The 26769-nt window shown below is 36.4% G+C and overlaps 3 protein-coding genes across 11 annotated transcripts in view; 2 read left to right on the top strand and 1 right to left on the bottom strand.

The window, feature by feature from the left end:
- LOC132133208 (AP-3 complex subunit beta-2-like) overlaps nucleotides 1-8443 on the top strand; it is a 33131-nt gene extending 24688 nt beyond the window's left edge. For 2 of the 7 annotated variants that reach the window (XM_059545975.1, XM_059545971.1), the window contains exons 18-28: nucleotides 465-503; nucleotides 1031-1145; nucleotides 2029-2203; nucleotides 2302-2473; nucleotides 2603-2690; nucleotides 3322-3431; nucleotides 4037-4265; nucleotides 4359-4443; nucleotides 4932-5029; nucleotides 6442-6580; nucleotides 7360-8443. In XM_059545975.1, coding sequence (XP_059401958.1) covers nucleotides 465-503; nucleotides 1031-1145; nucleotides 2029-2203; nucleotides 2302-2473; nucleotides 2603-2690; nucleotides 3322-3431; nucleotides 4037-4265; nucleotides 4359-4443; nucleotides 4932-5029; nucleotides 6442-6580; nucleotides 7360-7546 — 1437 coding nt within the window. In that variant the 3' untranslated portion in view covers nucleotides 7547-8443. The remainder of the gene's footprint in view (nucleotides 1-464; nucleotides 504-1030; nucleotides 1146-2028; nucleotides 2204-2301; nucleotides 2474-2602; nucleotides 2691-3321; nucleotides 3432-4036; nucleotides 4266-4358; nucleotides 4444-4931; nucleotides 5030-6441; nucleotides 6581-7359) is intronic. The other 5 variants (XM_059545977.1, XM_059545973.1, XM_059545976.1 and 2 more) reach the window with 3 other exon arrangements.
- Nucleotides 8444-9096: 653 nt separating this feature from the next.
- Nucleotides 9097-21737, top strand: LOC132133540 (cytoplasmic polyadenylation element-binding protein 1-like). 3 transcript variants are annotated; one of them, XM_059546408.1, is made up of 12 exons: nucleotides 9097-9266; nucleotides 9774-9879; nucleotides 12535-12732; nucleotides 14475-14677; nucleotides 14797-15052; nucleotides 16112-16225; nucleotides 16309-16398; nucleotides 17433-17569; nucleotides 17650-17848; nucleotides 18812-18906; nucleotides 18981-19061; nucleotides 20683-21737. In XM_059546408.1, exons 1-12 carry the CDS (start codon nucleotides 9252-9254, stop codon nucleotides 20791-20793), a joined length of 1605 nt encoding a protein of 534 aa, XP_059402391.1. In that variant the 5' UTR covers nucleotides 9097-9251; the 3' UTR covers nucleotides 20794-21737. The 3 variants fall into 3 exon arrangements, with proteins under 3 accessions (XP_059402391.1, XP_059402393.1, XP_059402392.1); XM_059546410.1 differs by lacking the exon at nucleotides 9097-9266 and adding an exon at nucleotides 12397-12447 and having other exon boundaries at nucleotides 9773-9879; XM_059546409.1 differs by lacking the exons at nucleotides 9097-9266; nucleotides 9774-9879 and adding an exon at nucleotides 12272-12447.
- Nucleotides 21732-26575, bottom strand: LOC132133541 (synaptic vesicle glycoprotein 2B-like). The gene is made up of 13 exons (XM_059546411.1): nucleotides 26394-26575; nucleotides 25957-26013; nucleotides 25675-25836; nucleotides 25168-25330; nucleotides 24950-25071; nucleotides 24303-24466; nucleotides 24043-24123; nucleotides 23831-23926; nucleotides 23636-23724; nucleotides 23341-23468; nucleotides 23063-23158; nucleotides 22752-22911; nucleotides 21732-22238 (listed from the first exon to the last, which is right to left on the bottom strand). The coding sequence occupies exons 1-13, from the start codon at nucleotides 26455-26457 to the stop codon at nucleotides 22055-22057; spliced, it is 1566 nt and encodes a 521-aa protein (XP_059402394.1). The 5' UTR covers nucleotides 26458-26575; the 3' UTR covers nucleotides 21732-22054.
- Between the last annotated feature and the right edge of the window lie 194 nt (nucleotides 26576-26769).

Genomic DNA, 26769 nt, shown 5'->3' with positions numbered 1-26769 from the left:
TAACCATAACTATATTAGATCCCACACCAATGTTTATTATATGCGTGCACTACAGTTTTTTTGTTTGACACTGTAAATGCTCACTTGCTTTTCTGATTGGCTGTCAATGTTTTTTTGTTGTTTTTTGTTCAGCAGTTCGAAAAAACTTCAATAATATAATTCTTCTGTGTTTTTATCATTATACCTGTGGTGTGGAAGTTGCTTTTCTCGTTTAGTTCTTATTGATTCTCTTTATAAAGTTATCGTCTTTGGTATGAATGTAACACTTTCAGTTTCTTTGACTGAAGTGAAATATGGACATAAAACGTATCCAAATACGTGCTAATCTGTTGACAAGTGCAACCTGAATCCTTGTGTGTACTTTAAAATATATTTTCTTTCTGTTCTGTTCTTTTCTTTCCTCTTCTTCTGGCCATCTCACAGCATCATTCTTGCGTTTCTTTTTATTCTTTCCTGTTTGCCAGGTTATTACGCTGCTTGAAAGAGTCACCACTTTAACCAGCGTGAGTCTGTTAGTCACCCTTAGTGTCAGACCCAAAGAGCTTTTGCCACCAGCCTAGTATAGCATCTGTACTGTGCTAGACCAGCCTTTCCCTTTCCTCAGCCTTTGCTCTACGATTAAAGACCAGAAACCTCAAAAAACACCCTGGAAATTGCCTACAGTACTCACTTGTGCTAGTTGCTAATCGCTAATTTAGTTCAGCAACGTAAAGTTGAATTAATCTTGGGTAATTCAGTGCTGGAGGTCTTTTGGGGTCTTTTTTAGGATGTGATTTCTTTAATTATATGTTTAAGTGTACACAATGAGAATAAAAGCCATGAATGCACAACCTTCCCTGCTGTGGACATCAAACACTGAGCTAAGAGAGACACAAGTCTCTAGAACCGAAGTTATATTGATGTATGAGTGTAAACAGATGTTTGCTGCATATTAAGAGGCATTCATGGCCGTTATTTGAACCTCTTTCTCTGATTAGGTCCTTCAGATGTACTTGAGCTTGTTTTGATGCTGTTTTGTGATCCTTTGCAGATTCCAGATTGGAGCAAATGCTCAAGCCGGAAGGATCGTAAGGAGAAGAAAGTAGAGAAACCTTTCTACTCCGACTCCGAAGGAGAATCAGGTCCAACTGAATCAGCAGATAGCGGTAACTGTGGCCAATGTAGCATATTGTCCATGGAAAAATCATAATATAAACAACTAAATAATAATGTTTAAAAAAAACGAAACGGAATAAGAATATAGCAAACATAAAAAAAATTTAAGATAATTTAATTAAAATTAATTAATTTAAAGATAAATTATTACTAAAAACTATAATAATATATAAATAATACTAAAATAACATTTCAACATGCTAGCCAAAATATATCATAATATGATCTGTATGGCAACAACTGTGGTAAGTCACTTAGCTGTAACAGTAAGCTGAAGGCATGTTGCTAAGTTAATTACACTTATTACAAGAAATGCTTAGTATATGCAAATAATGGAAAATAAGATCATTTACATGTGATTCAACACTGATTACTGTTGGACATTAGTTTGTTGCTAAGCTAACGAAATACAGATAGAAAATACTCATTTTGATTAGATTCCCTATAGTTCTTTTCATTAATGTATAATGTATTTTATACATTTATAATGTATAAGTATTCATCACCATTTTTAATGAAAATGATATGAATTCTGATGTAAGTATATTGCTATATAAGCTAATGTCTTCAAACCTGTATTACAAAAAATGTATAGTACATGCGAATATTGGGGGAAATAGTTTAGTTTCATGAGATTCAGCACTGATACCTGTTCAATTTTAGTTTTTTCATCACAAAGAAAATGTGAAAAAACATTTGTTAATTTTTTTCATCACAATTCCATCACAAATTCTTCATCACAATTTCATCAAGTTTTTCATCACAAATTCTTCATCACAATTTCATCACGTTTTCATAACAATTTCATCACAAGTTTTTCATCTCAATTTTAACACAAATGTTTCAGCACAATTTCTCTCACTCTCCTGGTAGAATCAGACTCGGGCAGCGGTTCAGCAAGCGCTAGCGGCAGTGATGAAAGCGGTTCCGGTTCAGAGAGTGAAGACAGCGGAGAAGAGACCGAGTCTGAGGAGGAAGAGGAAAAGAAAAAAAGGAAGAAGCTGGACAAAACCAAAGCAAAGAAGCCAGCAGAGGAGAGTGCAGAGAGGTGCGCCATCCACACAATACACCAAATCAGTGTCAATTATAAGTTCTGATCAGCTTGTTTCACCAAATGTCTCATGTTCTGCTCAACCATTCCCACAGCGAACAGAGCAGCAGTGCAGAGGACAGGAAGAGTGTCAGGAAGGCAGTGAAGAATCAGAAAAGTGCTTCAGAATCAGAGAGCGAATCAGAGAGCAGCGAATCAGAGGATGAGTCGGAGGAGGAGTCAGAGGAGGAGTCTGAGTCTGACACATCCAACATCAGGAAGAAGAAGGTCGGGCTAGATTGGAGTAGAATACCAGCTTACTACTTCGTGAATACTGTGCATTGTATACAGTATACTGCCTTCTGTTTTTTTTAAATAATAAAGAGTTAACAATAGACCTTTTCTTGTTTCGCTCAGACGCCTGTATCAAAACAGCCTCCCAAACAATCCAAAAAAGAGAGCAAGAAGGAGACGCAGGAAATGTCTTTGCTGGATCTGGATGACTGTGAGTAAAACACATACATTACATTTATTCATTTAGCTGACGCTTTTATCCAAAACGACTTACAATTGCTATATGTGTCGGAGGTCGCACGCCTCTGGAGCAACTAGGATTAAGTGTCTTGCTCAGGGACACATATGTGTTTCACAGTGGATTCGAACCCGGGTCTCTCACACCAAAGGCATGTGTCTTATCCTCTGCACCAACACCACCCCCGTTACATACAAGATTAAAGACAAATACCATATTTTTTGGACTATAAGTATAAGTCGCATCAGTCCAAAAATACGTCATGACAAGGAAAAAAACATATATAAGTCGCACTGGACTATAAGTCGCATTAATTTAGAACCAAGAGAAAACATTACCCTCTACAGCCGTGTGAGGGCGCTCTATGTTTTCAGTGTAGACTACAGGAGCACTGAGCAGCATAGAGCTCCCTCTGGCGGCTGGAGACGGTAATGTTTTCTCTTGGTTCATTTCTCTTGGTTCACGTCAAATTAATTTTGATAAATAAGTCGCACCTGACTATAAGTCGCAGGACCAGCCAAACTATGAAAAAAAGTGTGACTTATAGTCTGGAAAATACAGTGCTTGAATGTAAAAGCACATCATTTGTCTTTCTCTCTTCCAGTTGAACCAGCTACAGCATCGGCTTCAGTGACTCCGGTTAACTTCCTGTCCAGTAGTCTGGTATCTGATCTGGAGGGTTTGTCACTGACCGACACTATTCTTGGACCTACAGTGAGTTTTAAGCCAAATTTAAATTGCAATAAATACAGCAGAAATATTGTCGTAATCTAAGTTTATCAATATAATTCATATAATCAATATAATTCACTCATTTTTTTCTTTATTTTTTTATGCACATCTTTTTATTATTTTCAGAATAAAAAAAAATTATAATATGCAATGCAAGATTAAAATAAATAAATAAAAAAAATTATATTTTTCCAATTAGAATTGTTTTCCTTCTCTCTCTCTCTCTCTCTCTCTCTCTCTCTCTCTCTCTCTCTCTTGTTTTAAGCATAAACTTTTTGTGGGATTGCGCTGGAATTTAAAATTTAACATTATTTACATTTTAAATATCAGATTTTCCCCCCTCAGAACTGTGAAATATAAACTCATAATTGTAAGGAAAAAAGAGAGAAATGTGAGTTTTACATTTTGAATAAAAAGTTCAAAATAACTTTTGATCATTTTAATGTGTCCATGCTGAATAAAAGCATTCATTCCTTTCCAAGAAATCTTTTTTTACTGTATATTTACATTTTTATACATTTGATATGATATTTGAAATACATTTTTATACATTTGATATGAATAAAATCACTTTTGTTTTCTCACAGACCATTGCACCTTCTGGTGCGATAAAGATGTATGAGCTCTTGCATCATATAAAAGGTGAGGGTCTTGCAGTTGACTATTGCTTCAGCCGGCAACCCTTCAGTCCGGACCCAAATATGGTGGCCGTCCAGATCCTATTTACCAACAACACAAACTCTGAGATCAAAAACCTGCACATTGAAGATCCCAGGCTGCAGTCTGGGAGGAGGATCCGAGAGTTCGCAGAGATAGGTCTGCAACCCAGCGCAGTATGAGATCTTCCACAGCAGCTTTATCTACAACTACTTCAGGTTTATTTCTGTTCTGTTTGCATTGTTCTTTCAGAAATGTTAGCAGTAGGTGATTCGGTTACAGTGATGATGGGCATAGATTTCTGTGATTCCACGCAAGCAGCAAACTTCCAGCTGTGGTGAGTGTTTAAAAGAAGCTAAATTATAAACTTATATTTCCTGATGTCCACTTGTCACCCAGCTAACAGGATGTTTTTTACTTGTTGCTACATTTTTCGGAACTTTCACAGAGCATTCCAAAGTAACAATCCCATAATGTTTGCAAAATAATAGATGAATTGGTCTTTGATGTTGTTAAAATCTTCATAACTAAAAAAGTTCTAAAATCATTTAAAAACTGCACATTTTGAACAATCGGAGAGCATTTAGAAATGACATTTTCATAATGTAATGGCAACGGTAGCAGTAACTTATTTTTGTTGACTGGTCCATGTATGGTCGTAATTTTGCTTTTTATGGCCATTCTTCATCGTTAGAATTAAACGGGCTGCATGTTTCTTTATGTAAATCACCTACCTGTACATCATGATTTGCTCACCTCTATTCATATAAGTCAAATAGCAGTTTTTTGACTCCAATTTCAAGCATCTTTGTTCACGTTTTTCAGTACTCACACCCGCAAGTTCTTCGCTTCCATCCAGCCGCCTGTCGGGGAGCTAATGACACCAGCATTTCTGACAGAAAACGACTTCAAGAAGGAGCAAGGTGAGAGAACGTCAGCCCATTACACTCACAGTTGCCTTTCTGATTGCTCCTTTTCATCAAAGCATCTGTCATATGCAGCAGTGTCTCTCTGAGATTTATTTTCAAGAGAAAGTTGTTATGTCTCTCTTTCATTTTTCATGAAATATTAATTTAATGTTTCATGGCTTTTCCTAACTGATTTCTTCTATTGTGTACTAAAACTACATACTTTTGTAACCAGAATTATGGCTCTAATGTTTTTGTCCGTGGGTTCGTTTTTCTGCTGTTCATTAGAGAATCTTTTGAATGGTAAGTTTCTCTGATGTAGCTGATTAGCATATCACTTACAGTCCTCCACTTCCTCTATATTTGATTTGTTTTCACAGATGCACACAACCAGCTCACAGGGAACGTTCTCAGAACTTTGGTTAAAGTGTTCTGGCAAGGTTCTCTCAAAGTTATGAACTAATTTTCTTCCAGAAACGTTACTTAAACACTAAAGCACATATGGCCATCCTACATGGAATTCATTTTTTGTGAAACATTTCAGTCTGACATTCATCTAACATTTTTTTTCTAACAAGTTTGATAACTACTCGTTTAAGATTGTTCAGAGAACATTCATGAGTAACGTTCCCATAATGTTTGCAAAATAATAAAATGGAATGTTCGCATAACAAAGATTTTTTTTTTAAACATTTGAAAACTAGACATTTTGAAAATTCTGAGAACATTGACAGATTTTTGCACATTGTGACGTTTTCATAACTTAATCGGAATGTTATCAAAACGTTCTTAGAACATATTTTTGTGAGCTGCACACCCTCTTCATGTTATTCTGGAAATGATTTTGCTTCCAGCTGCCCCTCCCTCTTACCAGTCTCCAGATATTGCCTTGGCGACTGTTACCATGACTGTGCATTTCCTCATACCATGTCAAGGTAACATTATGCTGCATCTAGGAATGTGGCTAAGAAACACTGAACCTGTCCGAGTGACCTTGAACCATCACAACACTTGTGAGGCCAGCACGCTCAGCACAGCTCACAAAACCTTGTTGTGTACTGTCTACATAGTCAGCTACCTACCAAGGTGCCGTTGTTAATGACTTTTGAGCTTTTAAGTAACACTCTTCGTGGGCTGCAACTCTGTTAATGCACAAGAGACCAGACAGACGTTCACTGTTGAGTCCAATAATCTGACATAAGCATGCTGCTAAGCTAACAATGTAATTAATTACATGGAATTAGTTTCAGTTTACTTAATAAAATAAATGTAGAATTTTTCCAACACTCTTCACAATCTAGGTTGACAATTCCAAGTTGGGGTTTGACGAAATGGACTCTGGGCATCTCTGGGGCTCTATCAAATGTCCCAGACAGTTTGACGGAGCACTGATCTGACGAAGAGATGCTGTCTGTCTCTTTTCACAGGTAAACTTATGGGAATGAATGAAATCTTGGAGAAGCTGACGCTGGGAGAGAAATGTGTGAACGAACATGTCATCGTTGAGAGAGTCACGGCCACCGCCAACTTGAGCAGAGTACCATGTGGTTCAGATAAAGAGTGCAGGTAACAAACACACCTGAAGGGGGTGGGGTGGGGGGGTCATTTGGGATGGGGTCTCTAATGATTACTATATTGATACATTTGTAAAAATCAGGCCTCCAGGACTGTAATACTTTTAAAAAGTATTTTTTGTAGGACTTTTCATGATAAAAAAAATCCCATGGACCATTTTGTGGTGATAATTTGCATGAATTTGCACAAAATTTGCGAGGTTTTTAAAAAAAAAATATTCTGATAGTACATTTACCATCACTCTTTTTTATTACATTCACACATGCAATGCTTTTTATTTTGTCATTCATCCTGTTTCTTGATCACTGTAATGTGTTAATAACTTAAAAAGTGAAAAAGAAAGTCACAATCATACTAGGAATGGGTGCTCTGCATTTGCATTAGGAAATTGCTTTGCCTTTCCATGGCAGTTATGTGAGACTCCTGGGAGAAAGTTTCGCTTTGGCTGTTGCTGTTTCAGACACACCATTCACTGATATCAGATGCACGTATCTGTATTTTGAAAATAATGCATTAAAACTTAATAATTCATTTTTTGTGATTATGGAGGATCGCAAAAAAAATTTTTGATTTAGCATTGGATTCAGTGATCACAGAATCGCAGAAATTTCCGTGGAGGGACTAGTATTAGTTATATTTTAGAGGCATTTGTATGTTCATGTATATTTAATGTAGGTTTGAATAAAGGTACCCTTATTTGAGTATGTTAAACTCTTTCATTCTTCGCTTTTCTGCCTTTATTTCTGGCCTGTGATCTTTTGAAACCTCAGTACACCTCCTCCTCCTCCTTCCGTTCCTGTTTACAGATTCGCAGGTAAAACAGCCAGCAGCGGTTGTCTAGTGCTAGTCACCGTAACTACGAAGGAAGGCGGCGGAGCTCAGCTGACGGTGAACTGTGAGAAGATGATGATCGGGACGATGCTGGTTAAAGACCTCCTGCTAGCCCTGTCGCAGTGATGGCATCCCCTACAGCCAACACCCTCCTACTGCTGCTTACCACATTGATTTGCATCTCTATGTAGATATTTCGCCCATGTGGACTGGCTTGTAGCATCAAAAATATACTTAGAACTGATGTCAGAACAGCTAAAGTAACATTCACGGCCCAGCGTGTTCCTCTTATGTTCTTCTGCTGAATGTTGCATGGCATCAAAGACACTCTTCACACCATAAACTCACCTGAACTACTGCACAAACCTGCATCAGTTTCAGTTTAGACGCTTGTTAGGATATACAGTACATGCTTGACAGTTTTTGGAAACCACCTTGTAATCCATTAGTCTCTAACCAGTTAATAAATCCATCTGCTCAGACTAATAATCATCTGAGTGATTCATTCTCTGCCTTTGTGATCTTCCTGAAATCAATAGAAACTCTGTGCAGTGTTTATCTTTCACATTTACTGAATGCAATGTCTTACATCTGATGCCAGACCACATCCACATGACGACAGTAGATTTGTTTCCAGAAACTGCTTCAAACTGGTTTAGAAAACATGAACTTTGTTGAACTCTTCTAAACATTTTCTTATTACTTTCATAACACAGTCACTTTCTGTTGGTTTAGCAAAATCAAAAGCTCCAAAAACATCAGTATGAATTCACTGCCTTTATGTTGTAGCAACATCTCTTTCAACAGGAAATGTGTCTTTTCTGTAATTGCGAATGTGTAACTACTGAATTAGGCTTATGGACTGGTGTATCTCCCAACATTCATCAGCTTCTTGTTCTTGTGAAGCTCTCAGAAGAATACAGTATATCACAATCCAGTTATTTTAGATATTTGAATGCAGTCTGGAGCCGTTCATCCTAGTGAAGACACTTAGTTTTAGACCTTTTTTGTTTTGATGATGTGCTTGATCTTCTTTCTCCTCTAGGTTAAAAATGAAATCCAGCTTTACTGTGTGACTGTGGGAAATCATGTGTTGTTTAAATAGTATATCTCTATTTATTATAAAGAGTTTTAAATGTCATAAAAGAGAACGCACACTCAAATGAAGATGTCTTCTATTTTTTATTTAACTTTAATGTGTTTACATGGTTTGATATTTATACAGATAGGTGTTACCGGGGCAAGTTGTCACATTTTATTCCAGTTGGTTTATTTATGAAATGCAATTTCTTAATTTAAACTCGCTTAACTTAATGACTTGTATACAAAAGGTAATTGATCGATTTCGTCGTTATTTTACTCAAATAAAATTCACTGAACATACGTTAACCGTTGTGACAACATGCCCCAATAGCGGTTACAAAGTAGCAAAGACTTGGCTTTTTCATCTCGATTTAAATTGTAAAACTATAAAGTCAAAATACAATTTTTCCTAAATTTCTGATCACAGATGTTACAAGCATTATATACAGAAATAATTGTCATTATTTTTCTTCGTATGTTTAATTTATCCATGTTTTTAATTACTGAAAAATAACCCTCGTGACAACTTCCCGTGTGACAACTAGCCCCAGCCTCCACTGTATATATTATTTGGTCTGTGCGCGTGATCGTGAGCGTGATTTGCTCATGCTGGAGTCATGCACCTGTTTAATCCAAAAATGACTGAAACGTGTTCTGTTTTGTGTCTTGGAGCAGCGGCGGCCTGAACTGTTTTAGAAAGTTAAAATTGGCCTGTTTTTGTCTTTTTGAGCTGCATATAGACGCTCTAATGGATTTCTGCAGGGTAAGAGACGGTCTGGTCTATGTGTGTGTGAGAGCTCATACACACACCGACTTTCAGTTATCGTTTTTTAACGGCGCAGTTTTTAGTTTAGCTGTGTATGATGAAAATAGTACAAACACAATTTAGGCCTACACCGAGACCGAGAAAAACAACAAAAGACAGTTTGCTGAAGAATAAACAAGATGATGAGCATTAGGTATTTAATAAACAAGAAAAGGAGTATAATTACCGTCTAAATAGAGAGGTCACTAGGTTTTAAGACAGGGTCCCTTAACACTAAGTGGAGTTTTTCGTAGTTTGGTAGGTTGTCTCAAAAGTGTTTATTCGTAATTTTGAGGTATAGCCACACATCCTAGCAAGCTGAATATATATACATGTGTAAAAAGTCAAGTACTAGTAATGTTGCCCTTTAGTTTACTAGTTGTAAGTAGACTTAAAGTAAATGTTCAGCTAATATGGCAATATAGTCACCCTCTTGTGCATGTGCCATACTGTTTCTTTTAACAGAGAGAGAGAAAACACTGCAAGGCCGCTTATGGAGATCCTGGAGCTCACAGGGCCTTTGGGCTGTTCACAGGAGCCAAACCGCAAAACGATTGGAAACACATCTCAGGTGAGATCCACACACACCGATACCATCAAGGGAATGTGACACTGAAACAGGCCATAATTGCCTAATTAATATATGTTTCTGGATTTATTGTGTACAGTTCATCACTGCCAGTTATTCCTTCATCATCTTTAATCAAAATGTTAGGTCCCATTAAGGTCAACATTAACTAACAATGAGCTAACATTGTTATGGTATGTATTAATCTTTTTAAATTATTTAATAAAAATAGAAATTGTACATAGTTTGTTCATGTTAGCTCGGGTCCATTAAATAATACTGAATAGTTGAATAATAAGTTAATGTTGAAATAAACATGACATAACATTAATAAATGCTTTATTGTAAAGTGTTGTTACTGTACAGTAATAACATACTCTGAAGCTCTGGTAGTCTGATGCTTTCCTCTTCTGCTGATGTGGCTGAGGCCACACAGACCAGTGGATATTGGATAATGTTAACCAGTCAGTAAATAGAAATTTAAGAATTTCTTTAGCATACATGCAAATCCTGGTATGTAACGCACACTATTCATTATCCTTTTGGTTAAAATCAAGATCCGATCTATGTTTTCTTCTCATTATGTGACAATTCCACTTTCACTCAGAAATATGTTGTATTACAAATGATAACTTTGTTTTGAATGGCAATTGACATTTTCAAAAACATCTAAAAGAACCAAAATAATAATACTTTTTGGAATATAATTAACTTTTATGCATATAATATACGCATGAGCTAAACTACTACCACAAAAGGCCTATTTCTCTCAAATATTGTTCACAAATCTGTCTAAATCTGTTTTAGTGAGCACATAATCCATCCACCTCACAGGTCTGGCATATCAAGATGATGATTAGACAGCATGATTATTGCACGGGTGTGCCTTAGGCTGGCCACAATAAAAGGCCACTCTAAAATGTACAGTTTTACTGTATTGGTGGGTCCGGTGGCGGTGGGGGGGGGGTGTATAACCAGTCAGTATCTGGTGTGACCTACATTTGCCTCACACAGTGCAGCACCTCTCCTTTACACAGAGTAGATCAGTTTGTTGATTGTGGCCTGTTGAGTGTTGGCCACTCCTCTTCAACGGCTGTGTGAAGTTGTTGGATATTGGCAGGAACTGGAACACACTGTCGTAAACGCTGATCCAGAGCATCCCAAACATGCTCAATGGGTGACATGTCCAGTGAGTATGCTGGCCTTGCAAGAACTGGGATGAATGGCACACCTGTGCAATAATCATGCTGTCTTATCAGCATCTTGATATACCTCACCTGTAAGGTGGATGGATTATCTTGGCAAAGGAGAAGTGCTTACGAACACAGATTTAGACAGATTTGTGAACAATATTTGAGAGAAATAGGCCTTTTGTGTACATAGAAAAAGTCTTAGATCTTTGAGTTCAGCTCATGGAAAATGGGTGCAAAAACAAAAGTGTTGCGTTTATAATTTTGTACAGTATATATACCCTAAGTGTCATAATTACAGCAGAAATACCAGAAATATTGTACTCTATATGGAGGGGGGCACATTACCTTTCCTTGGAGAACATAATTTTTTAGAATTTGAATCATAATTTGTCAGAGAAATGTTATTCTATCTCCAAAGTTTTTATTGGATATTTAAATGTGGGCTTGTCCAAAGTACACAATTTAAGTAAAACAATATATTTTCACTCAGAATTTGCTAGTAAATTTCACAAATTATTACAAAGAAACAGCAAGTAACATTTAATTAAACATGACATTTTGAACCTGAAAGACTGAAACAGTATTTTCAATATTATTACTTACAACTTGACAATGCATAAATCCGGACACGTCCCTATCATGTTTAATACTTTTGGACATACCCCCATCATGTTGCTAGTCTTGGGGAAAGTCACTTTTAAAATAATGCATTACAATATTGCATTACTCCCTAAAAAATAAACAAATTGAGTTAATTAGTTAATTTTTATGGAAAGTTATGCATTATTTTACTTTTGTGTTACTTTTTCTCCTCTGACCTGCATGGGCTTTAGTTTTTTTATATAAAAAGGCTACTTTTGGACTTTATTACTTGACACGCCCTCATCACGTCCAATGTTTTTGGACACGCCCCAATAATGTTGCATACTTTTGTACACACCCCTGTCACCTCGCTTTAGTCCGACACTAGGGTGTGTTTGGTACAGCCTGGGTTCAACAGAGAGAGACTGTTTGTGTGTGTGTGTGTGTGTGTGTGTGTGTGTGTGTGTGTGTGTGTGTGTGTGAAATCAAATGAGCTGAATCATAGTGATCACTGGAGCCCTGCCCACTTCCGTCTGTCTCTCTGCTGAGTCAGGCCATGAACGGGAGACGGGCCAGAGAGACAGACAGTACACGTGATTCACACACACACACACACACACACTCACAGGGACGGGAGGTGGTGAGGCTGTTCTAGCAGACAGAGTGTGCATGTGATGGAGTGAGCATGGCTTTAGCACTAGCAGTACTGTGTGAGGTTTGAACGGGCCGGTCACATGTTTAACAGGTCAGTGATGAACACACAGCAGTATGATGACCTCCACTGGACCCACGGCAGGTCGGTATAGGAAAGCAGGTTCGGTTGTGTGTCTTTGTGCCTCTGTAACTCTCTCTCTCTCTCTCTCTCTCTCTCTCTCTCTCATAGATGGTTCAGGCACAGCCTGCTCTTCGCTGGTTAGCAGAATGCTGTTTGCTCCAGAGCAGCAGGATCCTCTGACTGCCGTGCCCAGCGTTGATGAGCTCAGTCTGGGCCTGCTGTCTCTGAGCTTCCCTTGCTGGAACCAGCAGCCCTGGAGCCGCCCAGAGTCCCAGCGGTCGACCCAGCCCTGCTCCCAAACGCCCGGTGAGTGAACCTGTGTGACCAGTGTGATGTTTAAATGTTGAATGGCCACTCCTGTCTGTCTGTTCAAGCTACTTTCAGACACTTTATCAGTGTTTTTGTCTCGATTATCTAGGAATATAAAGTAATATATAAATAATAAATAAAATATTTTATACTACAAATTAAAATATGTAAGATAAAATATATAAACATCCCTTTACACAAGATACATTTACTTGAGTTTAAAAAAATTTGTAGAGAAGAAAAATAATAATTGACTTGAATATTGTTTATATTGTTAATTTATATGCACTTCACAATCAATGCATTTTTTATATAATTTATAAAATATATGTTATGGAATGTATTATGTACTTTTATTTTGTTTATATGATTTGTATAGTTACTGTAAAATGCATAATGTACAGTAAATTGAATATTCTTCATTGAAATTTATTCATTTAAACTCTTATGTGTAAATACTTATTCCTGTACCTATATACAGTGTTTGTCTGTATTTAAAAGTATTTTTATTATAAACATAAACCTCAGATAGTGTTGTTTTATATAATAATAATAATAATAATAATAATAATAATATATATATATATATATATATATATATATATGGGAAAACAATGAAAAGCAGAGGGGAAGACAATAAAGAAAGTGTTTTTGTATTTGGTTCAGACCTTTCTAGAGCAGTTTTGATGGATTGTTCTGGAAGGTCTGAACTGTAGTGATGTCTCATATCTTGATTTCTCACTCATGACTAATCATTTTCACACCTTTCACAGAGGACAGAATGCTGGATTCATCAGCGTTGGCTTGCATTTCATTTTGACTTTCCCTTTAGCTTCCCTATCTCAGATTACAAGCATAAATGCATGTCCATCCATGTTTTAAATGAAAGCCATGATGTGCCTAAGGTTCGTTCTGACCCAAATCCAGTAATAGAGGGATACACACACACACACACACACACACACACACACATAGACCGAGCTGGTTTCTGCTGTCTCATCCAGCACTTCTCTCGTTCATTCAGTGTTTTCACAGGAAAAGTGTTTTTTTTTTCGGACAGAATTTCAGACAGATATACACAAATGATAAACATGCCACCAGATTCACTGTACTGGTGAGCCAGAAGTTGGGCAGTTTGTAAAAAATAAGCTAATACTCATACTCATATTTTATTTTTATATTTCATAAATATTTTTGTATTATTTATTGGTTTAAACATGCTACATTTTAAAACTACTGGCTTGGTAATTTTTTATATTTTGTATATTTTTGAAAGAAGTTTCTTATGTTCATCATGTATCAAAAATACAGTAAAAACCGTATTATTGTGAATTTTTTTTACAATTTAAAATAACTGTTGTCTATTTTAATATATTTTAAAAAGGAATTTATTTCTGTGATGCAGTGCTGTATTTTCAGCATCATTCCTCCAGTCTTCAGCGTCACATGATCCTTCAGAAATCATTCTAATCTGCTGATGTGCTGCTCAAGAAGCATTTCTGATTATTATCTATGCTTAATACATTTGTGCTGCCTAATATTATGTAAACTGTGGTATATTTACTCTCAGGGTTATTTGATGACAGTTATGTATTTTTATGTTTGTATGTTATATTTTAAAAAACACCTTCTTCACATTTTCCAGTTATGTTTTCACTAAAATATGCCATTTAAGGATCAAATTTGCTCAGTCAGTAAATAGCACATCTCATAAAAGTCGCACTGATTCTCTTCTGCAGCGTTGGATCTCTTGGGTGCCTCAAAAGGCGGTTATTCAGGTCAGCAGCACGCTCTCCAGGTCCTCGAGTCTGCATCTAGAAATCCACTGGAGCACTTCTCCAGCCTGATGGCGGCGCTCGAACCTCACTCTCTGCTACACTCGGGATCCAGCAGTCCCGTCAACTCAGAAAACAGCGCGATCTCATCAGGATCTGACCACCTGGTGAGCAACAATGATACCCAAAACCCTAAAGAGTGCAGTGGAAGCTTTAGAAGATTCTGTTTCCATAGCGCCTGTGTCAGTTGTCCCAAAGTTAAAGTATCTGCATCCGTCTCTTTTAGATCTCTCTCAGAGTTTCTCCTCCGTTGCCCCTGATGCTGCCCAGACTGCAGGCGGAGGGTGTGAAACTGGACACAGATGCCTGCTTGAAGCAGAGCCCCCTGAACACCTTCACGAATGCGTCCAGTGCTCAGGCCGAGGGGTCAGTGAATGGGTGCTGGTCCACAGGTCCTGTCTGGCCCGGCTGGGACACTTTGGGCTTGAACAAGCCCACTTTCTGCATCGAGAGAGAGGCAAAACTGCATAAACAAGCTGCAGGTACAGTGACATTAGCCACCCTGCTAAACAGAACAGGAGGCAGCATTACTCTTAGATTCACAAAAACGTTATTTAAAAAAAAAAACTGCTAGTCAGAGCTCAGAGAAACTCAAAGCAGCAAAGTATTTTGGAAAGTTGAGCTATTTTAACTTGACATGCCATGTTATTAAAAATGTGATGCTCACAGTGTGAATGCAGATGGCTAGCTGCGTGTTTTCAGTATTTCACATCTGGACTGTCATATTTATAAAACGCAGTGTCAAATGAATGCTGTAAAGCTTACTGTATCGTATGTATCATCATTTTTAAGGCCTCTAAATTATTAACATGATCAAAACTTTGCTGAAAAAACATGTCTTCTGACATCTGATTGATATTTTACCTTTTAAACAAGTAAAAGGCCTTTAAGTGTGAGTTTAAGTATAAGTTTACTTAAGTATAAGTATAAGTTTACTTCATGATTTTTATAAACTAAACATAAGAATAGTTCTAATATTGTTAGTAATATTTTAAGATGAACACTTGCTGGACTGAAACAACTTGGGTTTACTTGATTATCCATGCATACATTTTTTAGAAATACCATATTAAAATGTATCAAATATGATCCATTAGATGCGATGTCTATTTGTTCATCTCAATCGTCACCATATATTTCATTGCATTATATTTTTTTACACCCATAGAAAAAAGCTTTGATCAGAAAACGAAGCATTTAATGTGATTTTATTCAAACATATTATTTGGAAACATTGCGTGAAAAATGATATTTATTTTAGCCATATAAATGTCAACAACATTTTTTTTTTTTTTTTTTTTTACACACTTCTTTTATATTTTGTCAAAATTTTCACTAAACTGTTCCATTTCTGAATAAAAATAATATATATTATTTTTATAAATTATATATATATATATATATTATGACTGTTATTTCATAAATCAGGCTTTAAAAATGGTTGAACATTTGATAAACACATCTTAAAAGCCTTGTGTTCTGTCTACAGCTGTTATTAATATTGTTGTGACAGTTATTTTATGACTGACTGTTTCTCACAGCCGTGAATGAGGCCGCTTACACCTGGGAAGGACGTCTTCCTCCACGCCACTACAAAAGCCCTGTTTACTCCTGTAAAGTGTTTCTGGGAGGAGTGCCATGGGACATCACAGAGGGTGTGCTGACTGACACTCATTTGAGATGGAGCTTTTATTCTGTATTATGGTTCTGAACACAAACAACTGTTCTGTCTCTGTAGCGAGTCTGTTGAACACATTTAGTGTTTTTGGTCCATTGAAAGTGGAGTGGCCTGGTAAAGATGGAAAACATCCACGCTGTCCTCCACAAGGTAACAGCAGAATTTATCTCATCAATAATTCAACAATATCTTAAACAAAGTAGGCTCTGTGTATAAAGGACCAATATAGAAACATATTTGATGTTTAACCATATAAAGCTTCACATATCATCCCCTGGTGAATTATTCATGCTTTTCAGGAAATAGAAGGCTTTTAGATCATTTCCTAATTATCAGGATTTGTGTCAAACATCTTTCTGCTGGGAAATGGTTGCTGAATTTGATAAAATAACAGCAAGTATAACTTTTATTTTGTTACTATTTCAGAATCAATATTTAGTACCTTTAAACTTTTTTTTGTTGTTATTCTTTTTTGTACTATTATAGATTTTATTAATATTTTGAATTAGCTTTGTAATTTTGTTATGTGCTTTTGTCATTATTATTATTTTTATTATTAAGTTTTAATTCACTTTAACTTTTTATTTATTTCCAGTTAGTAAGTTAATTTCAATGTTTGGTCATTTAACTTCAGTTTAATTTATTTAATTTAAATTATTTTAAAACGTCTTAGATAACAATATTAAACCTACTTAAAATGCCTTTCATAATGACAGTAAAATGTTCTTCAAACCATTTAATTATTAAATTATATAAAGTAAAATATGATACATGCAGACTACTTCATAATTATTAAAATTAGATTTGATTAGTATTTTTCATTATTCTTAATAATTTAATTTATGCATACTGTATATTGATATATTTGTGCATTTTATATTTATAATATATTTATATTAATCTTATTTTACCTAGTTTATTTGGTGGCATTGAAACTCTGTTTTTGATTACCAAGAATCTAAACGAGAAGTTTTTAATTTTAATTATTATTTTTTTTTAATTAATAGAAATTCTTCAGAGATTGTAAAAATACATCAATTAAAAAAAAAACGTAAAAAATATATATACACACAGTATGTACAGAATATACATTATAAATAAATAAATGATTATATACAGTATATATATATACACACAGTATATGTATAGTGCTTTGTTTTCACGTCTTGTATGTCTTGGCAAAGGTTATGTGTATCTGCTGTTTGACTGGGAGAAGTCAGTGAAGACGCTCCTGCAGGCCTGTGCTCAGCACCGTCTGCAGTCTGACGATTATCTCGAATTCTACTATAAACTGTCCAGCAGGCGGATCCACAGCAAAGATGTGAGAATAACATGCACTTAACCGTACATCGTCACCGAGCCCTGACCTCTGACCCTGCTCTCTCACTCGCTGTACTGCAGGTGCAGGTCATCCCGTGGGTGATCTCAGACAGCAATTTCATCCGCTGTCCCGCGCAGCGTCTGTGCCGCAGTAAGACGGTGTTTGTTGGAGCTCTGCATGGGATGCTGAACGCAGAGGGTCTGGCCCACATCATGGACGAGCTCTTCGGAGGGGTCATGTATGCAGGCATCGACACAGACAAGCACAAATATCCCATCGGTCTGTGCATTCCCCTCTCATCTACAGTGAAAAAAATAAGTGTAGATTTTATACTGGCAACTATAAGTTTGGCATAACTGGAATAATAATAATGCTTGGAATAGTCTTTTGTGTGTACCAAGATCAAAAAAAAGGTAAAAAACTGTAATATTGTGAAATATTATTAGAATTTAAAGTTTTCTGTTTGAAGATACTGTGATAATGTTCCTGTGATGCAAAGCTGAATTTTCAGGTTCATTACTCCAGTCTTCAGTGTCATATGATGCTTCAGAAATCATTCTGTTATGCTGATATGATGCTTAAGAAACATTTCGTATTATCATCAATGGTGAACACCGTTAATAATTCATAATATTATAAGATCCTAATAGAAAATGTGATGCACTACCATTCAAAAGCGGGTATGTAAAAAAAAAAGGAAAAGAAAAAGAAATCAATACTTTTATTCAGCAAGGATACATTAAACTGATCGGAAATGACAGTAATAACTTTTATTATTGTGTAATCATTACAGACATTTGTTATACAAATCTGGTTCGAATGAATGTTGTTTTGTCTTTTGATCTATTTAGAAGCTTGAAAAAAGTTTCCACAAAAAAATTAAGCTGCAACAACATTTTCAGCATTGATAATAATAATAATAACCATTATTAAAAACTGAGCACCAATAATAATGAGCAGCAAATCAGCATATTAAAATGAATTCCGATGGATCATGTGACAGCTTTGATCACATAATTAATTACAGCTAAAAATATATTTACATAGAAAATGGTTAATGTAAATTCCAATGATATCTCACAATATTACTGTTTTACTGTATTTTTAATCAAATAAATGCAGCCTTGGTGAGCATAAGATCTTTCAAAGCCATTTTAAATTTGTAATTATTCCATATATATATATTATTCTTATCTTACCGTTTCTTCAGCCATGGAGTGAATGTTGTGTTTGTTCATCTAGGCTCTGGCAGAGTGACGTTCAGAAGTCAGAGGAGCTATTTGAAAGCCGTGACTGCAGCGTTTGTGCAGATAAAAACCTGCAAGTTTACCAAGAAGGTGAATTAGAGCAGAACTCAGATATACCATGTGCTGTGGGATCAGCCCTCACTCTTTCCCTGTTCCCTCTGTAGGTCCAGATTGACCCGTATCTGGATGACTCCATGTGCCAAATATGTAACAGTCAGCCCGGCCCGTTCTTCTGTAGAGCTCAGGTAGGAAACAGATTCTGCACAGCAGTTCCTGATTCTTTGGTCTCTTTCACACTGAGCAATTTGGCTTTTGACAACAACACCTCTGCATCATTAATGTGATGGTGAACAATCATTTTTAAGCAATGTTCTGTTTACATTTTTATGTTATTTTCTATTGTGGAAAATATTTCTTACAAGTAGGGCTGTGAATCTTTGGGTTGGCAGTGAATTTATTTGATTATTGATTCACTGGGTTTTGATTCAATTCAAAAGCAAGATTTGAAATTTCCAAACGATTCAATTCAGTACACAAAAAAAAAAAAAAATATATATATACACATATAGTGTGTGTGTGTGTATGTGAATGCATTTATAATTACATTTCATTATCAATTAACTAGTTTTGATTTCAATTCAGTATACAGTCTTGATTCATTTGATTTTTAATTAGCATTTTAAATGAATTATTTATATATATATATATAGGTTTTTATATATATATATATATATATATATATATATATACACACACACACACACACACACAATAATAACACACACATATATATACAGTATCTATATAGATTTATATTGATTATACAAATTTGTTAAATAAGTTTTAAGTCATGTCTTAAAGGGATAGTTCACCCAAAAATGAAAATTGTTATTAATAACTCACCCTCATGTTGTTTCAAACCCGTAAGACCTCCGTTTATCTTCTGAACACAGTTTAAGATATTTTAGATTTAGTCCGAGAGCTCTCAGTCCCTCCATTGAAGCTGTGTGTACGGTATACTGTCCATGTCCAGAAAGGTAAGAAAAACATCGTCAAAGTAGTCCATGTGACATCAGAGGGTCAATTAGAATTTTTTGAAGCATCGAAAATACATTTTGGTCCAAAAATAGTAAAAACTACAACTTTATTCATCATGGTCTTCTCTTCCGTGTCTGTTGTGAGAGTGAGTTCAAAACACAGCATTTTAGTGATATCCGGTTCGCGAACGAATCACTCGATGTAACCGGATCTTTTTGAACCAATGCACAAAATCGAACTGAATCGTTTGAAACGGTTCGCATCTCCAATAAGCATTAATCCACAAATGACTAAAGCTGTTAACTTTTTTAATGTGGCTGACACTCCCTCTGAGTTCAAACAAACCAATATCCCGGAGTAATTCATTTACTCAAACAGTACACTGACTGAACTGCTGTGACGAGAGAACTGAAGATGAACACCGAGCCGAGCCAGATAACGAACGAACGATTGACTCGATCATTCTCGAGTCAAGATCCGGTTGCATCGGTTTTCAGATCACCAGTAGTGATGGGAAGTTCGTTCTTTTCCGCGAACCGGTTCTTCCAGAGTTAGATTAAATAAACCGGTTGAAGAAAATAGTTCACCGGTTCTTTTGCGCTCGACGTACTGACGTCATTGATGATGATTTCTTTTTTTGGTGAACCATCCCTTTAAGTATGTGTCAAAAATCCTTTTCCAGTACTGTTGAAAATTATGATCGTGTGACATGCATACAAATTATACACCACCTATAAGTGATTCAAAGCAATTTATACTTACAAACTTATAGTACACCGCACCAACCTACCAAACTAAACTCATGTTGTTGTTTTTTCAACTCTTCAGGCCTGTTTTAAATACTACTGTCGGTCATGCTGGCATTGGCAGCATTCTCTGGATGTGTTGAGCAGCCATCAGCCTCTAATGCGTAACCAGAAGGGCCTGAACCCCAAATAAACCCCCCGCTGCCGGCGTGGGGAAGAGTCCGGACTGAGTTCACTGTTTTGGGGAAGGATGTTAGCGTGAGTCAAGGGCGACTCACTTGAGGAATCACTGCGTTTTATTGCACTGCTCTCGTTCATTAAGGCTCTATGCACACTAAAGGGTTCTTTGATGGTGACCCGTTTGCACAGTTAACCAGACAGCCATCTGATTTTAAGAGTGGTGTTTTAGATTTTGCATGCACAGATTATTAGTTTGTCTCGCAGGTTTGACCCTCTGATGCAGGCAAAAGCCAGTCAGTGCCTTCTGCTTCTCTTTTGTTACCAGTGTTTTAAGACCATTATTTTGGTTTATTTTAGTGATTTTAAGATGGTTTTACCTGCTTTTTTACTGCTGGAGTAGGTCATAGTATATGAAACAGATTTTTTAAGTTTGCATGCCTCAAAGGTCTTTTCCTGCCTTTTTTATTTTACCTTTTTAACACTCTATTAATTGGTTGATGAGCATGTTGGCTTGTGAAATGTTCTAGGAAGTGACATCACAGCTGGCTGATGCTGTTGCTTAGCAAACACCCCGCATCAATCATCCATCAGATCGGATACACGTTAGCAACTCTGGATTGTTCTGTGCTGTATATAGTTTTTAATCAAATAAAAGCACTTTTTTTAACGTAGCACTAAGGAAATGTTTGCCAGTGGTTTACAATCGTTTGTTTGAGCAGATAAGAGGTGGAACACTCACGCTGAGTTCGGTGTTTAGTGTTAAACCCTCCTAACCTTAGTTAGCCGCTCTGGTTTCTCGCTGAAGCTGTGCCAAAGCGTATAATCTCTTCCTCGTTGCCTTTTGCAGCCGCTTTTTAGAATCTCAAAGTCTCTACCTCATTGCTCTGCAAGTATTGCCATGGTTATTTACCAACGTTCAGACTGGACAAAATAAAGTTGTTGAAGCACTGAAACATTTGATGCTCGGTTTTATTTCTAGGTTCATACAAGAAAGTGTTAGAACAAAAAAATATCTAAAAAAAAGAAACATTTAAGTTAATTTAATATCCTGTGATTTCATTTAGAAATTATTTTCATTAAAAAAAAAATCATATCATCGTATAAAAATCAAATACCACCCCCCAAACAATTATTGGTATAAACAAGAAATAATATGACTATAATTCAGTATGCAATAATGCTATCATTTTTGTGTTTTTTTTTATTTTTTGGTTTAGTGTTTGGTCCCAGAATGACAGGATTGCCAGATGATGGCAATCGAGTGTGTGTGTGTGTCATGTGAGTTCAGTCTGTTTCGTTTGAGGCAGGCGTAGAGCCGCCAGTCCTCCTGCCAGCAGGAGCGCAGACACCATCAGCAGAGGTATGGCACAGTTTGAGTCCACCAGTTGCCCAAACACTACATTTCCCATGATGGCTGCCACACGACCCACTCCAGTGAAAACCCCCAGAGCTGATGAGCTACACAACACAAACAGGAATTAATACAGTCATTCTTTCAATTCTAACAATTCTTCTGCTCACCAAGGCTGCATTTATTTGATCACAAATACAGTAAAATTGTGATATTATTACAATAGAAAATGACTGTTTTCTATTTGAATACATGTTCAATTGTAAATTATTCCTGGGATGCAAAATTTACAGCATCATTACTCAGTTTAAGTGTCACATGATACTATTCATCAAAGAATACTGTAATGATTTCCAAAATTATTAGGCAACAAAAACTAGTTTCAACACTGATGAGAAGTGTCATTATTTATTAATAATAGCATACTAATAATAATTGAGCATATATATATATATATATATATATATATATATATATATATATATATATATAATATTACTGTCTTTACTTTAGTTAACTGTAATTATTCCTTTTGACCAGTAGTGTAAATTATGTCTGTTTTGATTGTATGTGAAATCAGTACCAATATAACTTCATTACAAATGAATATTGGGCTTTACCGTAGTTGTGTGGGGTAAAGTTCAGTTCCCAACACGTCTAGAGCGTTCCAGGAGATGACAGAGACGCCACTGAACACGCAGGACATGATCAGACTCTGAGCTTTGGTCTTCACCACATAGATGATGAACACGCTCATGCTGGACGCCAACAAACTGACACCTATTTTCAGAGAAAAATCTGCATCATTATAAAAATATAATAAAATAATCATTATAGCGCTTTATTAGTTCTTTAATGTATTGTTTAATGTAGTAATTAAATATTTTGAGCTGCCATTTAAACACTGGAAGACAAAACCTGTTGTACTAACAAAGCAGGATTTTCCCGCCAATTCTGTCCATGAGCAGGATAGTGAAGATGTTTCCCGGCAAGTTTGAAGCAGCTGTTATAAAACCCTCCATGTACACTATAATAACACATGAACACATGCAAATAACACAAAGCCTTGATAAAAGATACTTGAATATCATGACAACAAAATACAATGCACTTCCTGATAGTAAAACTAACAAGTTTCACATTTTTGTGCTTTTGCTGATTAGAAAAATATTGAGTAGTCTCATTCAGTCTGCTTTTAGTAACATTAACCTGCAGTTTTGACTGGATAGCAGCTTTCATTTACTGAGTTTTGGAATCGAGACACATTGGCGCATGGAGACCCTCCATCCTCGGTTCTCTTAAAAAGCTCCGGAAACCACATCCATAACCCATAATACCTGCACAGAGAGGATTACAACATTGAACACACTTACTCATAATCTGAGTAACTTAACCACTTTTAAATTAAGTTAACTAATAATAACAGATTTAAATCTTAAAGGTAGCAAAACCAACCGGTCATGTTCAGCCAATCAGAACAGAGCTTATAATTTATGTTAAGTACCCAAATGAAATGCAGAAAAATATAATCAGCAGAGAGACACTTCTGGAAGCCAAGGGTCCTACAAACAGCTGTTTCATGGGGTCCAGAACCTGTAGAAGAACCAGCAGGGGCCATAAAGAGACTTCATGTTAGCATTAATAGCTTCTAAGAAAGCAGAAAAGAAAATCTCGAACATGTATCAAAAAAGCGCTGAACCTGTCTGAGTTGGTGGGTGAACTGCTGATATCTTGAGCCACTAGTGGGTCTGTTTTTTACTTCATTATCTCTGGATCTGATCACAAGACCTGGTACCTGTTAAGAGAAACTCCGTTTTATTAACTGACACACCAATTAATGTACTTTCCTTTATGAAAAGTGGGAAGGTTTGGCTTAGAATTGAAAGCAAAGATCACTGAGGTGGTACATACAGGAAATGGTTTTGTGGCCCATCTGTTGTTCAGTTTGAACATCGTCTGGAACACAGACAAAGCCTCTGCCTCACGTCCGGCCTGTGGAAGAGAAACACATCGTGTAATAACATGCCACCAAACATGCAGCCTGTAATAGACCTTAATACATTAAATGCCATATTTGCAGCTCTACTGAATTCTAGAACTGTACACAAAACACAAGTTCTAGAATTCACAGCCTGTTAATTGAACTTTTATATCAGTCAGTCAGTACACACCTCCATGAGGAACTTGGGGCTCTCTGGCATGAACAGTCTGAAAATCAGTGCTGATGACAGACTGGGGACGGAGCAGAGGACCACAAAAAGACGCCAACTCTGAAAATTCAACCAGCCCCAATGAGCATTCAAAGATGTTCTGGGAATCACCAACCACGCCACACCTGGAAAAACCACAGAATGTGTATTCAAATCAATATTCATGCGTCAATGTTTTGCACTAATGACAATAAATAAGTACAGCCTACTTATTAGCGTATTATTTAGACTCTATTTTTCTAAATAGTGGCACATGATATATTTGTATCTTTTTTAAATTTTGCCTTATGCATTGTTATTTTGTTTATTTAGATGTCTTTTATATTTTTATTTATTAAATGGATACATTTTTGGTTGTTTTCTTTTGTCTTATGCATTTTTTATGTTTATTTGAATATCTTTTATATTTGTATTCATATGCATTATTGTTTAGATATTCTTATCTTTTTTATTAATATTTATATTTGAGTATAGCTCTAGATCTTCAGGTTGTGTTATTTACTGCTCATGTTTCAATATTAAAACTAAATCAGAAAAAAAAAATGATACAACCTTTCTAGACAGTATTTTAGAGACTCCTCTCTCAGCTCAGAGGATGATGGTTTTACCTGCTGCTAAAATATTTCCGGCCATCCAGAAGGTGGCTAGAGCGCTGATCATAGCCCCCCTCCTCAAACGTGGCTGAAACTCTGAAAAATAGGAGAAGATGACAGGAATGGAGCCGCCGACCCTGAGAGAGACACAAGGCACAAATGCATTCATCTGATTCTATCTACACCTTCAGAATGTGTCTGTGGAGGTAAAGTCTCTTTTGGCATGTCATTACCCGACTCCACTAAAGAACCGCAGGAGCAAAAAGAGCCAGAACCTCGGGGCCAAACTGGCCACCGCCCCAAAAACGCCATTCACTGCCAGAGAAATGACCAGAATGCTCCGCCGTCCTCTGCGATCAGCTAGATACCCCCAAACATAACCGCCCACCATCATCCCTGTCAAAGGAAGCGGCCGGTTGACACGTTACTGAGGAGCATGATACTCAAATCACATGGTTATGTCAGCAGTTTTAATCACTGGCTCAGTTATGTATTTCTTAAAGAAAAAAAAAAATATGAGCATGACTTTGCAATTTTCAAACTCGTGAGAAGGCAACCAAAGTTCACCCAAATAGGGAACAAACTGCATTTTTGACCCGATTTACTTTTTTGATAAAAAGTTTGATTTGACCTTTAATCAAAATGACCTTTAATTTTCTCACCATGAATGAATTACAAATACCTAAAATGTAACATGATTAGAAAATTGAATAAAAAAAGAAAGCAGCACAGATAATAACCAAGGAATATGCTGGCGGTGAGGAGCCCCATGTCGGCCGAGGTGAGATGGAGGTCACAGCGTGCCGTGGGCAAGAGGAACGAAACACACAGGATCTCCACCGCATCGCTAGCATTCGCCCAGCCGCAGACCACCAACAGCAGCCAGTGGAAGAGCCCGAACCCTGCAGACACACACAGACATGAGGATGACCGCTGACCACTGCATCTGGACATAAACTACATCTAGGACAACTTATTCTCCATATTAAATACACAAAGGTAAAATAAAGATGATTTTTAACCTGCTTTCTCAACAGCCTCCTCATATGAAAGTTTCTTTCTGCTGGACGCCTGGTCATCTAATGGAAACATTACATATCACTAAAATGATCATACATATATATATATGTGATCATTAAACTCACACACACATATATATACGTATACATACATTATATATATATATAAAATTAAACACGAACGAACACACAAACACACACACAGTACTTTGGATATATATCAAAGTAAGACGATAGATGTACCATGGTACTTCATTACTTTTCTGTGTTCAAATAAACATGTTTTCGTGCTGGATCCAGATTTAATCGTCTATATATCTGGTGAAAATACATCTGGTTCTCTTCAACAACACTTGAGTAATAAATAAGGAACGTTAAGATCGAGTAAGATAAGTAAGATCGAGTCATATTAAACACATTTGATAGTAAGGCATTTTTACCGTCTTCGTCGATATGAGTGGATGAAAGCAGGGGTTCTGTGTCCTCATGAGCCCGTCGAGGCATAATAATATTTCAGATGAAACTATTTATGAGTATAAACTGCATGATCGCTGGTCAAAACATTCAATTCGATCCTGTACTTCTGTAAACAGAAGCGTTTGTGGGCGTGGTTTGAGTAACGTCACACCAAGTCCCGCCCTCTCACGCGCGCTTCCTGAAATGTGTAGTGATAGCTTTTTTATCATATTTTTTATAGAAATCAATAACTACTCAACCATAGCTGTTATTATTTAAAAACAATTTGCAGTATATAAATAATATTTTATATTGTATTACTTTGGGAGTGGTCTCGTGAGCGTGACGCAACCGAGCAAA

This window comes from Carassius carassius, chromosome 50, assembly GCF_963082965.1.
Source record: "Carassius carassius chromosome 50, fCarCar2.1, whole genome shotgun sequence".
Classification (NCBI taxonomy): Eukaryota; Metazoa; Chordata; class Actinopteri; order Cypriniformes; family Cyprinidae; genus Carassius; species Carassius carassius.
The sequence above is the reverse complement of the archived record's forward strand: the minus strand, read 5'-3'. Positions and strand labels throughout refer to the sequence as shown.